Source organism: Pleurodeles waltl, chromosome 6 (genome assembly GCF_031143425.1).
Source record: "Pleurodeles waltl isolate 20211129_DDA chromosome 6, aPleWal1.hap1.20221129, whole genome shotgun sequence".
Lineage (NCBI taxonomy): Eukaryota > Metazoa > Chordata > Amphibia > Caudata > Salamandridae > Pleurodeles > Pleurodeles waltl.
In genome coordinates this window covers 374,677,513-374,693,920 of record NC_090445.1, presented here as the reverse complement: position 1 = coordinate 374,693,920, position 16,408 = coordinate 374,677,513, and the positions used below count along the sequence as shown (strand labels likewise).

At 42.1% G+C, this 16,408-nt stretch overlaps 1 protein-coding gene across 2 annotated transcripts in view; it reads right to left on the bottom strand.

Moving 5' to 3' along the window:
* LOC138299755 (ubiquitin carboxyl-terminal hydrolase CYLD-like) overlaps nt 1–16,408 on the bottom strand; it is a 221,132-nt gene that overhangs the window by 191,560 nt on the left and 13,164 nt on the right. For both annotated transcript variants that reach the window (XR_011204832.1, XM_069238293.1), the window contains exon 2: nt 9,516–10,023. Coding sequence is in view for 1 of the 2 variants with exons in the window: in XM_069238293.1 (XP_069094394.1) it covers nt 9,516–9,968 (453 nt within the window). In the remaining variant the exon portion in view is untranslated. The remainder of the gene's footprint in view (nt 1–9,515; nt 10,024–16,408) is intronic.

The window sequence follows — 16,408 nt, the reverse complement described above, 5'->3', positions numbered from 1 at the left end:
AAATAAAATTGTCCCCCAGGGGAGCAACCCTTGCTAAGGGGGTCGCTCCCCTTGGATGACATTGACCTGAAAAAATAAATTCTTGGTGTTTAGTGGTTGCTGCCCCCCTTATAAAAATAGGCTTATCTGCCCCCAAGGGTGGCAGAAATGGCCTTAAAAAAAGAAGAAAAAAAAAACAGGGGTGAGACCCTGCCTAAGGGGTCGCTCCCTACGTATAAACAATAAAAAAAAATATATATATAAAAAATCCCTGATGTCTAGAGGTTTCTGCCTTGGGGGGGGGGGGGGTGGAGGTAGAGTAGGGAGGGGAGGGCACTAAAGGCCTTAAAAATGCCCCCCAGGGGAGTGACCCTTAATTGTTTATTTCAAGAAAACAAACATCCCTGTTGTGTAGTGGGCGTTTCTGCAGCCGATCGCTTCACGATCAGGCTGCAGAAATGCTCAGAGAGACATAAAAGGAAAGGCCTTTTCCTCTTCTGATCGCGCTGGATGGGGGTGGCATCTGATGAGGTCAGTTTGCAATTGCGTGCTGATGTCATCAGACGTCACTGAGGGGTGAAAGGGGAAGCGATTACCCTTCCATCCCTGCCCCTTCGGCTCATGGGGGTTCGCCTCAGTGCTGCAGCCGAGGACGTAACGGTTATGTCTGTGCCGACCAAGGGGTTAAGCAAAATGACTGACGGATCTTAAAGAAACGACATGAGTAAGGCTAATGTCTATACTAAATCCACATCAGATAATGATGTCAAAGGAGTAAATAACTCCTAAGGGATAAAATGGTTAGACCAGAGAAAAAAACAGATTTCCAGAACAATTGGAAGACTGAGCCAAAATTTCAGTCCAGAAGAGTTGAATCACGGGGCAGTCTCACAATATGTATTTGAAGTTTCCAAGGAGCCCGCAACCCCTCCAATACAAATCTGACCTTCCAAATCTTACACCATTGCTCCTGTGTGAACTTCTTCCCAAGAGTCTGCTCCCAGAAAGTTAAAGGACTAGGTCTGGTTGTGCAGGCGGTGGAAATTAGTAGCAAATATAGATAAGAAATGCAACCCCACTGTCCACCCCCCTCCGTACAAGCTTTTCAATGGGGTATAGGTCTCTAGTGGCTGTTAATGGCAATTCAGACTAAACTACCCAATGGGAAACTGCGTATAGAGATATAGCTTGGCATCTCGGAGTGCAAAGACTCGCTGGCAGTCTTCAAAAGTAAGGATGTTTCAGCCGGGGAATAAACCAGATATGGTAAGGCACCTCCCTTCCCACCATAGATTAGAGGGCCCAGGCTGAAGTGCATGGGTGAATGGCTAGTTAAATTGGATAGGGGTATAGGTCGAAGGGAATATTGCCTATCCCGTCAATTGGTTCACTTCATCCCAAATTTAGGGTGGTTCTGGTCGGACTACTAAGGTAAGCCTTTAATGTTTTATCTGGTTTTGGTTTTCACAGGAAATCCCAAATGTATCTTCCCACCACAGTTCTGTCCATATGTAGTAAGTGTTTGTCTGATTCTCTTAACAACCACTTGGAGATCACCCACTGCGGTGCTGCTTTACAGTATAGTGTAAAGTCGGGTGGAATCAAACCATTAGCATCTCTGGGTAGTGTCAGTAGTTTATAGGGGAGCAGAGGCTTGCGACCCTACCAGAAAAAAAGATCAAGGGCTGAAGAGTAAAGAAGTTCCGTTCAATCTCAATGGGAAGACCCTGGAAAAGATAGAATAACCTCAGCAAAACAGGCATCTCGATCACACTGATGCGACCAAGCCAAGATAAATATAAGGACATCCAGCATTTGAGATCCAGTTTAAGCTGTTGCAAGAGTGTAGGAAAGTTCGCCATGTAGAGATCGGACTCATTAGGGGTGATCTTAATCCCTAGATAGGAGAGTTCTTTTTTGGGGATTTGAATAGGAGTGGCATCCACCAGCACCTCAATCTCATTAGTAGGGATAGTCAGGTTTAGAAGAGGGAATTTATGGAGGTTAATGCCAAAACCCGGCACTGACTCATAGTGTGCAGGTTCAGCTTGCAGGGCAATCAGAGACATCTGGGGGGGGACGCAAGGGCGAGTAGGACATCAATGGCGCACATGGCTAAATCTGAGTTCCACCAAACAAGAGGCCTCGATATGGGTCCGCCGTCCTCACCTTTGCTGTCAATGGCTTTAGTACTAAAGGCAAATAGGAGCAGATTCAAGCGACACCTCTGTCTCGTACCGGGCTCCAGATCGAAGAGATATGAACCAGCCCCATTTATTATTACTCAGGGCTGTGGACGAGTGTAGTTGGCCTGAATCATGGCAATTAACTTTTCCCCAATCAATCAATCAAAAAATGTATAAAGTGTGCTACTCACCTGCGAGGGTCTCAAGGCGCTTGTGTGTGGGGGGGGGGGGGGGGGGGGGGGTTGAGAGGGGGTAGCAGGAGGGTCACTGTTCGAACAACCATTTTCTTGAGGTTCTTTCTGAAGAGCAGGAGGTCTTTGATTTTGCGAAGGTTGGTGGGGAGGGAGTTCCAGGTTTTGGGGGAGAGGTAGGAGAAGGACCTGCCTCCTGTGGTGGTGCGTTGGATGCGGGGGACTGTGGCTAGGGCGAGGTCGGCTGATCGGAGGTTGCGGGTGGGAGTGTGGAAGTTCACACTTTCGTTGAGGTAGGTCGGGACAGTGCTGTGGAGGGATTTGTGTGCATTTTCCCCATGGCTGAACCGCTGGAGTGTATGAAAGAGGAAGACCCATCTCCACCCGGTTGAATGCTTTTTCAATTTAAAGTGCCAGGAGGACTGCCGGAATGTGCTTTTTGGTAACTTTTTCAACCAGGTGGTTCACCCTCCTCTATAAGTCAGTCAGTCATTTTTACTTTATTTCGGCTCTTCGGCCATAAAAGAAATACAATGCATAAGACTGTGACAGTGAGACACTGCACTTCAATAAAAATAATTCTGAGATAAAATTCATTCAAGATCCTAAAATAATTTTCAAATATTTACAATTTTAAAATGAAAGCAATCAATTTAACAGAAGAAATTCCTAGCAATTCATAATTGTAATCCCCATCTTCAGTACAATATACGCCCTAGCCCCAGATCAATCCTATAAAAACTCTACTATTTAATAATAGGGAACAACTCTTACTAAAGTGACAGTGCTTCCCTTTAGAGTCTAGCATTGAGGATACACTGAGGAAACCTTAACCCTTCTAACTCCAATATATAACATCTTCAGCAAATAATAAGAGTGGGATTTGGTCTAGGTTTCTCTTTCCATCTCTACTTACAATATCACGTTCATGATTAAATATTAAGATATTTAAAAATATTTTCATAACTCGACCTACCAATTCATGCGATGCTACATTATGTCATCCTCTAAAACCCCTTGTATTTCGATAAGAAATCGGCCTAAGGCGCAAGTCACATTTAAAAATCTACCAAAAAGTTAAGAGCTTGAACCCAATTAAGAATATTAAATTCCAATAAAACTGGCTTTAGAAACTTCTTGTGAGCATCTAAAAACCATAGGCAGTCCAATAAAATGTGTTGGACACGACATTTTTGTTTAAGCCACATGTACATAAGCCAAAATTAATCTCTAATTACCATTTTAATTTTTTGATCCATATAGCAAAGGTTTAGCTCAACCCTAAATTTTAGATCAGTTTCTCTAGCCCTATTATTAACCACAGCACACAATTCCTGTTTTGGAATCTGTTCTCTTTGCCACTGTCTCAGTGCTAAGCCTAGAGAGGCACAGATCTTTTCTAGCCATCCTCTCACTTGGGCTGTCGAGTTCAGCTCACTTGCCTGTAATTTCCCTTTTACATAATTTTGCAATTTTGGGAATCTCCACATCAGACAGACTCAGCCAATATTTCAATCCTGCTTGCATTCCCTGATGGCTCCACCCCGTCATTTGGAATTCCACCCTTATTGTTTGAATCATAATTGGGGGGGGGGGGGGTGCAATCGTTTTACACATCTGCTTTCTTCTGCATCCCAATTCAGTTTTCCAGCAAGGGAAAGAATTTCCACCCCAATTGAAATTGAGGGCGCACCATAGCATTAAAGGCAGAAAGTACTGGGCAAAGGAATGGACCTCCATACTTTCGACTAAATTGTTTTAAACCCCAAGCCGCTGTTACTGCCGTGGTTTTTAATGTCTCAATATGCTCTTTCCATATTAGTTTAGAATCAAACCACATTCCTAGATATTTATATTTATCATCTAGTTCTACTTTATCAGCTCCCAGGGACCAGGAGAACTCACTCTTTCTTTCCCCTAACACTATTATTTTCATGTTGTCCAAATTTACTATAAGTTTATTTTGACAATAAGTGTAAAAGGTATCTAATTTTCTTTGCAGTCCCAGTTCTGTCATATCATCTATCACCAAATCATCAGCATATAATAAACAGGAGATATGAGTGCCATCCATTTTTGGGGAAAGGCCTTTAATTGCCTTTAATACCCTAGGCAAATCAGACTCTATAAGTTATCATGAGTTTGGTACCCTTTAGTAAAACTGGTCTGATCTCGGTGGATCAGGTATGGCATGATGTCTTCTAGCCTAGTAGCTAATATTTTTGTATAGAGTTTAGCATCCAAATTCAATAAGGCGGTTGGATGCACAAGATTGCTGATCTTTCCGCGGTTTTGCTATGACCAAGATCAAAGCTTCGCCCATCCTGGGCATCATTTGGCAGGAATCAGCTATGTAGTTAAATTGGTCAGTCAAGTGGGATACCAAGTCACAGCTAAATGTTTTGTAAAACTAGGCAGTGGACACATCGGCCTATGTGATTTGTGGAGTTTAATAGCATCAGTGGCAGCTTGGACTTTATCTGCCCAAACGGGAGCCTCCAGGCCTTCATTTTGGTAGGTAGTCACCCGGGGAGCTCCACCCTGACTAGGTACTTTAACTGAGCTGACTCATCTGAAGGTTAAGAAGTGTAAAGTTGCTTATCAAAGTCCTTAAAAGCCCAGGCCTTGTTCTCCTCCATTTTAACAACCTACCCAGAGCAAAGCTGGCCAATGCATTCTTTCTCATGTTTTGCCCAAAGCTGTCATTCGAGGTGTGAGCCCACCTTATTCTCTGTTCATATCTTTGAGGCGTAATAGTGTAAACGCTGCTGTATTTGTGTAGACAGCATTAAGCTTCTCTCCTAAAGCTGTAACTTTTCCTTTGCAATTACAGGGTGGGGGAATCTTTTTGGACACACTCAGCTAACTGCAGTTCAGCTTCGAGAGCCTGCCGGTCCGGAGCATTCTATTTGGTCAGGGTGGACATCAAGAGATGCATCTCCCTCGAATTACTGCCATGAAGGCGTCCCAGGTTGTGCAAAGATTAGTGTCACAAGGGTCGTTTAAGGTAAAGAAATCTTTGATGGAATTACATAGCTAATTTTGGAAGAGCCGATCCTGTGTAAGAGGCACCGGAAAGAACCATCCGCGGGACTTAGGACTCAGGGCAGTCCACTCTAACATTATCTCCAACGGACCATGATCGAAGAGTTTAATAGGGTGGAATTCAGTCCCTTTAATAGAATGATGCAAGGTTTCACTTACAAATACATAATCGAACAGAGAGTATTATGATGGGAATGGAAAAAGAAAGTATAATCTCAGGGTGTAGGTTGAGCAGTCCTCCAGCATCAATCAAACCATAGTCAAGGATGGCGCATTTCACGGACTTAGAGAAGTTCTGAGTGCGGGTTCTGTGCGAGTAGGAGCTATCCATAGTGGGTACCCATGTGAGGTTAAAGTCTCCTATCAGGATGATCCACCCTTCCGCAAAGCCTCCTAGAAGAAATATGAGGGAGTGGAAAATGCAGCCTGACCCAGAATGGGTGCGTAGATCGAGACCTTTGTACACATCCGGCCCCAAGTTATTCATGACGATTCTCCCCTCTTTAGCTTTCTTGGTCCCCGCAGGCTGGAACTTTAACGAGGAGTGAAATAGGAGGGCGACCCCATTGTGTTTAGTGGTTGCGGGAGACCTGTATATCAAGGGGTATGCTTTGTATTGCAGTATATTTTCTTTACTAACTTTAAGGTGTGTTTTCTATAGTACAACTATATCATATCTCCAGTCAAGGAGATATTTCCAAACCTCATGCCACTTGGCAGGAGAGTTTAGGTCTTTGACATTCCAAGATATGGTGGTTAACATAATTTAGGGATTGTTTTAACCTTATCTATTGACAACACCACCCTTACCTAAATCGTAATGTAGTCCTCCCCCAAAACACCCCGCTAAAGGTTACAGCCCTGTCCCTCCAACCGGTCCCCTCACGTCATATGGCATTGGGTCTACTCATGTAACTTAAACAAAACTAATGAAACAATAAAACTTGGGAACCTGGTTCCCCAATAACAATTAAGAAACGTATTTGGCATTTTGAAATTCGGTGTTCAGGTCACAAACTGCTAAAGTATTCTAGAAGATGCACATTAAGATCAAGGCAGATTGGTGGTATGGCATCCCTGTGGATGTGTACTGGAGCGCCTGTCATTATAGAGAACAGTAGATTGCACCCAGAAGGGTAGCCGAGTCTATATGTATAGAAGTAACTATTGCGCTGCACATAAATTTCAAGTACAGGAAGGGCTAAAGGGCCGGGGTCGCTACACATGTCTAATGAGAATTGTCCACGCAAGGTACTCTGGTCTGGGGGAGCATTCCTAACTCCAATTGCTCAGCTGTTTAACTAACGCTTCTCTTGTCTTTTTGGATGGAGCTGAGATTGCCACTGTCCTGTAGTAGAGCCGCTTGCCAGTCCTGTGGACTCCTCCCACAGACTCCCATCGGGCTCTCGGTTCTTAGAAACTGAAATCCCCAGGAAGACTGAAGCTTCGTTCAGTGTCACAAAGGCATAGAGGCTGTAGGCAAGCACTAGGCCACTAGCCCAGGGGTCTGGATGACAAAAGACACCCTCAATGAGCAGTAGACTAATGCAGTATATGGCACCCCTCCTCGTAGTTAACTGGTGGTCAAGATGCAAATGGCTGGCAGATAGTGATGCCTGTATGGCAAAGTACAGAGTTAAAGAGGTGGGCGCCTGCCCCTTAAGGGTAGGTTGCAGTGCAGAACTAAGGTGCACCCCGCTCTCCTATTCCCTTTAGATTCACAATGCCCAGGTCTCAAATGAAAAAGCCTCTGTGATGGAGCTGGGGCCTCTGACACAACAGATCTGCTTTGTCGGTCACAGTGTGCAGCAGTGCAAGCCCAGAACAGAGATCCAGTCCACTCAATATGGAGGTCATTCCTGGGTGTAGAAGATGCATAAGTAAAGTGTTTGGCCGCCTCCCCCGGCTGCCATGCCTCTTCTCCGTAGCCAGATCCTCATGAAGGACCCGCAGTCTTCCTTGCGGGTCGCGATTAGCTGCTGCTGCCATCTAAAGGTCATGCACAAGTCCTGTAATCGTATCACTGGGCAGCTGCCAAGGTTTCTATGTCCCTCACCTCAGTCCAAGGCACTTCAGCAAGGGGGGCCAGCCCCATCCCCAGACCTCAGGAGTGGGAGAACCTCTGTCACAATGGAGCCAAGCAGCTGTGCGCCACCAGCCCTCATGGTCTTCAAGCCCTCTCTGATTAAAAAAACATCCACTGCAGCACTTCCATCCTCTTCACAATCAGCGAGCTGGGGATCAGTCAAAGTTGTGTAAATTGTGCCATCTCTTGGAATTGCCACTGGAATACAGGGGAGCCAAAATGGATCAAGGCCATGATGGTTGGCTATGCCCCCTCAAGGGCTTTTTTTTTTTTAAATAGCCTTTAACCTAGAAGAGACAGGGGCACCACCAAAAAATTTTTTTAAATCTGGGCTGCAAAGATTGTAGCAGCCCAACAGCAATATTAAAAAAAAAACACACACAATAAGTCTCCTAGGTCATTAAATCCAGAACCTCAGGTGAGTTTACCATATTTTCTAAAGCACGCCAAGCTGTACGCTGTTCAGCTAGAGTGCAAGGGATTTCTTGTAGTTGGTTCAATGGCTGAATTTTGTAGACTGAAAAATGTTTAAAAAAAGACTTCAAGTTTTTTCTTAAAAAGGTGTATTGAAAATATTTTATGAAAATCATTTATTAAACATTGCTATACGACAATTTATAAAATATACATTTGGTTGCTGTTATTGGTGACTTTTTTCGACAAAGACAAGAAGTCTTCTTTTTATATGTTGATATGCTGACCCCTTGATAAAGCCAACGTGCCTCCTTTTTATACTTTGGTGTTCTGACCTTTGACAAAGTCACTAGGTCAGCCTTAATATAAAGGGTGCCATTTTAAGTATTACATCACATAGTCAACAGTGTGCCTGCTGGGGATTGGCCAGGTCCTGCGTCCACCCCTATGCCACTCATGGTTAAATGTCATGTGCAGCACGGCAAGGGGGCCCTGTGCCCAATCCCAAACCCAGAGATAGGCATCTTACTTTACATTAATAAAAACAGAGAAAATCACTGAATAAACAACAGCTTAAATAACAGTAAAGTTAGGAATTGTAATAATATCACTCATGACCTGTATGACATCATTTTTAACATCACTGAAGAATCTGAAATGACATAATTGATGACAAAACTGGGCATGGTGGGGTGCGAGTTATGGTTACTTGGGATAACTATAAACGGTAAATTCAAATTTTTGTTTTTTGAAAACAGTATTTTTCAACTGACATTGTCCCCTTACATCAATATATGCTATACCAATATTATATCAGTTAAAATCAATATTAAATGATTTGTCTGCGATACAAAGGTACTAAAGATGTACTTACCTGCAATGTAAAACAAAAAAAATCCGATTTACTTACCTGCAATATAATCGGTACACACCCTACATATCACAAAGGACTGAGAAACTGGCGGAGTTCTTTGGACTGAGGTTATCTTTCAGCTCTTGTTTTGTGTGCATGGATCTCTAAATAAATACACTGAGGGAATCATGTAAATACATATCTCCCTTTCCAGCATATTATGTTAAAGGAATTCAACTACCAAACACAGTAAAGGAAATGTCCTACATCACTGGGCCTGAGGACCTCTAGGGGTTTGAGAGGCCTTCTCAGGGGGTCTGCAAAACACCGAGAAGGCCAGGTTACAGAATTAAATGAGATTAAAATTAATAAAGTATGTACAAATAAAGAAGCAAAATAAAAAATGTGTCTACATGTGATTGCGGATTAAACAAAATATTTCAATATTTGAGCATTTATTTAGTGTATACTTGTTTTCGTATTTTTGGGTATTGTTCTGAGGCTCAAAACAGAGCTTGTTTAGGTGGGGGGTCCCTAGCTTCCAATAATGACTCAGTAGGGTTCCTCGAATTCCAGAAACGTTTCAGTGGGGGTCCACAGAAATCAAAAGGTTAAAAGCCGCTGCCTTAGATCAAAGGTCTCATCATTCAACAGATTGCCTTTGTTAGTAGGAAAGACATGATTCACCTCCCTGTGCATTGCATTTGTGATCATGGCTTAAACACGGATTCACAATTTGCGTAAAAAGAAAGTACACTCACCATGAGCTCGACACCAAAAACAATACCGGAATTGCCTCTGGACTTGCCCATTGGTCCACAGTAGCGCACCATTCCAAGGACCTTCTCGCGGGAGGAAGAGGTTATCTGGACACGGACCCAGTCCCCCTTTTGTATCTCACTGAGCCTCTGAAGCTGATGAGGGTTGGCTAGTAGCGCCAGTCGCTCATCACAGTCTGTGACAGCCTCCAGCAGCCCAGCTGTGCGCTCGCTCACCTCCAGTAGGCCCCTCTGCTCCACCTGCAGCAGCCGGTCAGTGTCCAACACCTTGGCCCACATGCCAGTTGCCTTGTTACGATTACTGGCATTGGACCGGGCATCCTCAGCTAGCAGGCTGCCGCGAGGGATCTTCACATTGCCATCAGTTTTGTCGCAGCCATGGTTGTCTTGGGTAGCAATGTAGAGCTTGCGAGCTTCTCGAGTTCTTTGGGACATTTTTTTGGGTGCAGCCAGCTGCTTCAGGCCATTTATTGCACGCGCATGGATTCAACTAGAAAAGAAAAACAGGGAGATTACGGAGAGGCAAAAAGGCTTTTACACTGCTGATCAAGAAAGAAGACTCACTTAAACAACTCTATTTTTGCCATTTGACAGCTAAACAAATAACACTTTTTATTATGGCTAAAACCCGCGTAAAAGTCCAGTTCTAAGGTGATCAACATGCTCACTTGAGCACATTTCCTCCAATTTGTTCTTTGAAAATTAATGTATTGCATACATTTCCCTCTCACGGATTTCATAAACCACATATGTGCTTTAATCAAGGGAATGTCTTCTCTTTTTCTATTCAAGGTGTATAGAGTCAATAACAGTTCTTCAGCCCAACTACATAAAAGCGAGAAGAGAGCAGTTTAGTGATAGGAAGAGAGGTTTGTTTTTGCATGCTTGAGTTATGTGTTGAAACAGGGAAGAAAACATGAAACATTACAAGGGAACATCGAGTGCAGGAAGAGAATCAGACCAATTATCTAATATCTTATTTTATGTTTTATTTTGCAACTTGTTTTCCACTTGCAATTTTAAAAACAAGAGGTTTAAATAGAAACAATGTAATGCTTGATTGTCCATTGGTGAAATATTAGCCTAGATTTCTTAGTCAAAAGATGAAGAATTATATTTTCCACAACTGGCCTCTAAGTATTATTCACATGTTTACTCTAGTTGTCCATTTCATACAACAAATTACACATATTTGAAAAAGAAAATGTAAGTTTGATGGGCAGAGGTAAGTTAAGGAGGGTGAGGTCACACAGTCGTCAAGGTTCATCCCAAGAGGTCACAAACGGTTTGGAACTCTGGTACTGTAGGATGCAAGCAACTATGCTGGAATCCCTTGGTCAGTGTCCTAACAAAACTTGAGTGGGACCCCTGCACAGTACATGGAGGGATTCCCCCACCCCCCTGAACTCACTCAGAAGCTCCTAGGCCAGGGTACTGTACTAAGGGGGCCCCCTAGATCTTGGGGCAACCCCCCCCCCCCAGACCATGGGGGCTCCAGAGGCCTTTGTTACGCCACTGATCTTGGTTTCCTTATATGGTTCATCTTTATAGGTTTTTATTTAAAAAACACAATTGGAGTAACTACTATAATATCTCGGCCTATAGAAGCTCTCTCACTGAATCCTTGACTCGAAGGGGGGTTATTAGTATAAAAATAAGTAAGAGGTTTATGGGGGCACCTAGTAATAAAACTATTCTAGATTTAGCTTGAAGTTTTCTTACTGCTGAATTTATTTCTTCAAGAAAGATCATCATTTCTTCAGAGTAAGTTAACTCACTAACTGTTTGTTTAAAAGATAGACATAAATATGTTATTGTGAAAAAAACTGGGCTTTTTGCAGATGTTGCCTCACGTTTTGCCCCCATTTTTGACTGGCAATTGTGTTTTCAGACTTTGACTGTGCCCTGGGCCCTGCTAATCAGGCCCAGTGCCAGTGCTCTGTTTAAAATGTATATATAATTAGATATAATTACAATTGGTACCAACAACCTACCTGTAAATCCCTAGAATATGGTAGTCAGTAGCGGGCGGTACTTTTACGAGGGGGGGCAGGGGAGATTACACATGTACACATACACCTCACTCACATCCATCGATTCACGCACACACTCACACCCCCATTCACCAACAAATACACATACATTCATACATACATGCACACACCAAACATACAAAATTAAAATCCCCCCCCCCCCCAAAAAAAAAGAAAAAAAAAAACATACCTCAAGAGCAGCAGCTCTGACATGACATGGAAGTCCCGAACCTCCCAGGAGGGTTGAGACTGCTGCCCTTCCTCGTTGGCTGAGCTCAAGTCAGCCAATGAGAGAAGGTAGCAGCCGTAATCTCTTCACAAAGTGGGATGGGTTCAATGAGACGGCTGACCCCACTCCACTCTGTGAGAGGTGCCTCTGATTGACTCTTGGCCCTGGGCACTTCAGGGCTTAAAACTTAAGTGGCCAGGCCCAAAGCAATAGGTGACGCTCCCCTTCATCATGAGGGGGAGGGTCTCAAGGCACCTGTGCCAGGCTGAAGTCATGCCCACAGGAGCTATGACTTCTTCAGACCAGGAAAGTTCAGCTCAGGCAGCCAAATGGCTATCAAATGGCAAAGTACTTTGTCCCTATCTACCTCGGTGTGGATAGCACTGTGCTGATCCTATGCATAAAAACCTTGCTAGTTAAACAGACATTTGAGGTGAGCAACTCTAGAGTGTTGCTGATGCTGCAGGGTGCTCCTGACTGGAGCTGCTCTTCACCTAAACTTGGGAACTACCCAAAGTTCTATCATTTTTTAAAAATATATATTATTATATACACACACACACACATAAACACAACAAACCGTAAAATCCCCCTAGCCACCCAAAAAACCATACACACCCTAAAACACAAAAAATACCCTTGCCACTCAAATACCTATACCTGCCATAAAATCTCAAAATGCCCTTCCAACCCAACAACCCATGCCCATCCTAAAACCTAAAAACGCCCTTGCCACCCAAAAACCCAACCCTATCTAAACCTTAAAAATGACATATATACACACACACACACAGATATATAAATAAATATATATATATATTTAAAACATTTAATACCTGCAAAATCCTTATATTCACCTATAAAAAAAACGTTTACATCACATATGCCTTTACCACTCATGCCTTTGCAACTAACATTTGTTGGAAAGGCATGGATGGGAAAGGCATATTGTAAAAAGTATAAAGTCAGAATTAAAATGTGAGGTGATGGGTGTCAGAGGGAATGTAGAGTGTTGGGGACATCATGAGGAGGAGGGGTCTGTGAGAGGCTGGAGAGCTTGAGGACAAGAAAGATCTTGCTGGAGATGTACATGAAACTGAATAAAGAACCTGAAGCCAGTAACGGTGCATGTTATATATCGTGTATTTATCTTTACAATGGTGAGGAGAATGTGCAGGGGACAGGTATTGAACATCTCCACCCTTGGAGCCCATAATAATCTTTATTTGTCAGACTGGTAGATTAAGTCAAGTGCCACTTAACACTTCCAAGAAAATTCTGGATGAAAGATATTTATGTAAATTACTTTATGCAATGTAATACATTATTAGTAAAAGGAACGTCCTTTCCCTGTCAGACGAATAGCGGTAATGGACTTACTGGTGCAATCAAATGGAGCGAGTAATGCGCGAAGCAGAGCTGAAAGAAAGGCACAAGCGACTTCTAAAAACAGTGGTGAGACTAACACGCATGTAAATACTGCCGGCAGCATGTGAGAGATACTGGAGAGAGCACCTTGCGAGGCAGAACTGAATGAAAGATGTGAGCGACTCCTGAATACAATGGCGCAACTAACGTGCATGTGAATATTGCCAGCAGCAAGAGATATGGGCGCAAGCACCATGCAAAGCAATAAATAAATCCTACTACATGAGGTGAAGAGATTTGCGCGACTTTGGCAATATCTAGGAAGAAACAATTGGCTTGTCATACGACAGGCTAGAAGTTGCATTCGAGAAAAACGGTTGGCAACTACATATCAATAATAGAAGGACTAACTCCCACTAAAGCTGCATAGAGGAATGAGTTCTGTGACTACAACATTAAAAGAAGATACACAACACAAATACAAGTCAGCTACAAATAAACATGGACAGTTGAGGTGTTATTGTACACTGTTGTGGTAGTTTCTTGTATTAATTTATTATATGAACTTGTTATTTTAAATGTATATTTTAGTTTATTCTTTTAAGTTATTTTACAGGTATAATGGCAGATCAAAGCATGGCGTCATTCCCACCCTTTTTATTAACACCAGGAGACCCTCCAATGCCATGGAAGCAATGGAAAAAATATTTATTACTTATAGGTTAGCCATTGGGGGGGGGTTGTTATGGTCCTCTGAGACGCCAAGCTATTCTTCTTCATCATCTGGGTGTGGAAGGGAGAAAGATATATGAGGAATTACCAGAGGTCTCTTTCAGCATGGGTGATGGTCAGCCCAACAATGTACTAGAAATGTCCATGCAGATGTTAGACATTCAATTCACTCCTAAAACTAATTTAGTCTTGGAACATCACAATTTTTGTTTTGAGAGTACAAAAAGTGGACGAGAACATTGCATCACATGTTGCGACATTAAAAGGTTTAGCATTATCCCGTAGATTTGAACAGCTGATTGATGCTTTAATAAGGGATCAGACTGCAAGAGGCACCAATAACAAGAAAATATGAGAGATTTTTGATGAAAGATCTGAATTTGGAGGAAGCCAAATAACTAGCAAAATATATGGAACACACAGCAATGTGGTGAAAGGAAAAAGATAGCACAGACATTGATTGATAAAAAGGAAAATACAATAAGTGAGATTGGAGTTGTACAAGAAATAAGTTAAGGTAATGACAAAACCACTGATGTGAAAAGGAAGGTAGACGTATTGAGATCAAAAGCGGAAGGAGATGTGAGACAAAAGGAGTGGTACATGAAGAGAAGTGAAGAGCATTAGTTGTGGTGTTCCTTAACATATTGCATCTAGCGTAATGTGTTCAGCTAAGAATGCAATTTGTAGGAATTGTGTTAGAAGAAGACACTTTGCAACCAAAATGGAAAGCATGGATAGTAAGAAAATTCAGGAACATATAAAAGTGAATTGAAAGAGATGGAAGATTCTCGGTTGTGCAAACCGGATATAAAAGCTGTTGGTTATGTTGTGAAGAGAATGGAGATTCTAGGGATGAAATGGGTGACCATCAAATTTGAGGAAAGATCTGTATATGGCACAGTGTATGTTATGGGTCAGATTTACTAAGATGGCGCCATCAGAGAGATTTGGGGATAATGATAAATCCCAGTGTCAAACAACCAGTGATGCTGGCAGAGAGAGAAGCAGTGGAAGTGAAGATTCAAGACAGCTTGATGGAAGAATATCCTTAAGTGTTTTCTGATGAGCTGGGTCTACTGAAGGTTTTTTTCCCCACAGGATAATATTAAAGAAGGGGGAGGAACCAGTAGTTCATAATTCACGGAAATTTCCCAAATATGATGAGGGAACATTTGAAACCAGAAATAAACTATTGCACCAACAGACTATTGAACCTATTGAGGCTTCTGAATGACTTGCACCAATTGTAGTGGTACTAAAAGAAGGAGGAGGATCATGCATTGATCTCCATGATCTTAATAAGAATATTTGGGTGGATAGACACCCACTTCCGAACATAACCAAAATGCTAACTATGAAAGGAAAAGGGGTCACGTATAGTGTTTTGGATATGTCAGCTACATATCATCAAGTTAATTTACGTGAGCAGTCTAGACACTCGATATCCTTTGTTACTCCACTAGGGACTTTCTGATATAAAAGAATGCCCTTGGAACTTGCCTCAGCATTGGCGGTATTTCAAAGGATAATGCAAAATCATCTTTGGAGGTATGGACCAAGTATTCTGCTTCCAGGATGATATACTCATTGCAGGAAAATGTGCAAGTGAGCATGACCGATTATTTGAGTAAGTAATGAAAAGACTAAAAAAGTATGGGTTGACAATTTAGAAAGAGAAATTAAAAATCAGAAAACAAGAAGTAACTTATTTGGAGCATGTCACCAATAGTGAAGGAAACAGACCAAAGAAAAGTATTGTAAGGGCGATAGAGGAAGCATCAAGTCCAAGTATTAAGGAGGAATTAAAGTTATTTCTAGGACTTGCAGAATATTGTTCAAAATTTGTAAGGAACTTTACAGAGGTGGTGGAACCTTTAAGGAAGCTGATGAACAAAAGTGTTGAATTTGAATTGGGGGGGGGAAGGAATGTAAATATGCATTTGAAAAGATAAAGAAAATTATTGTTTAGGTTACCACATTGGAACATTTTGATGTTACACTGAAGACATACCACAGATGCCAATAACATAGGTATTGGTGCGTTATTAACAAAAGTTAAGGAATCTAGGAGATTGCAAGGAGCAGAAACTACATATTCCATCATAGAGAGAGAGGCATTGGCATGCTGTTGGGGAATTAACCACTTTAGATTGTATGTGTAGGGTATACCTTTCAGAGTAAAAAATGTTAAACCATTAACCTATATTTTCAAGAGAGAAAGAGGTTTGGAAAGAAGTGTAATAGCACTTATTTTGAGGTGGTGAGTAAGGGAATACAATTTTGAAGTGGAGTTTGTAAGAGGATACAAAAATGTGGTGACGGATTATTTATCAAGAATGCCCGTAGAAGAAGAAGCTGTTGAAGTGTTCACCACAGGAGAAGGAATTGTGAACGGGCAAGTGACAATAAAAAGAAAAGAATGGGAAAATGCAAAGGAAAGTGATTTGGTGTTGAAGAATGTGTAAGAAAAAGTGTGAGTGGATGGAATGAAAGCAGTTAGAATAAAGAAG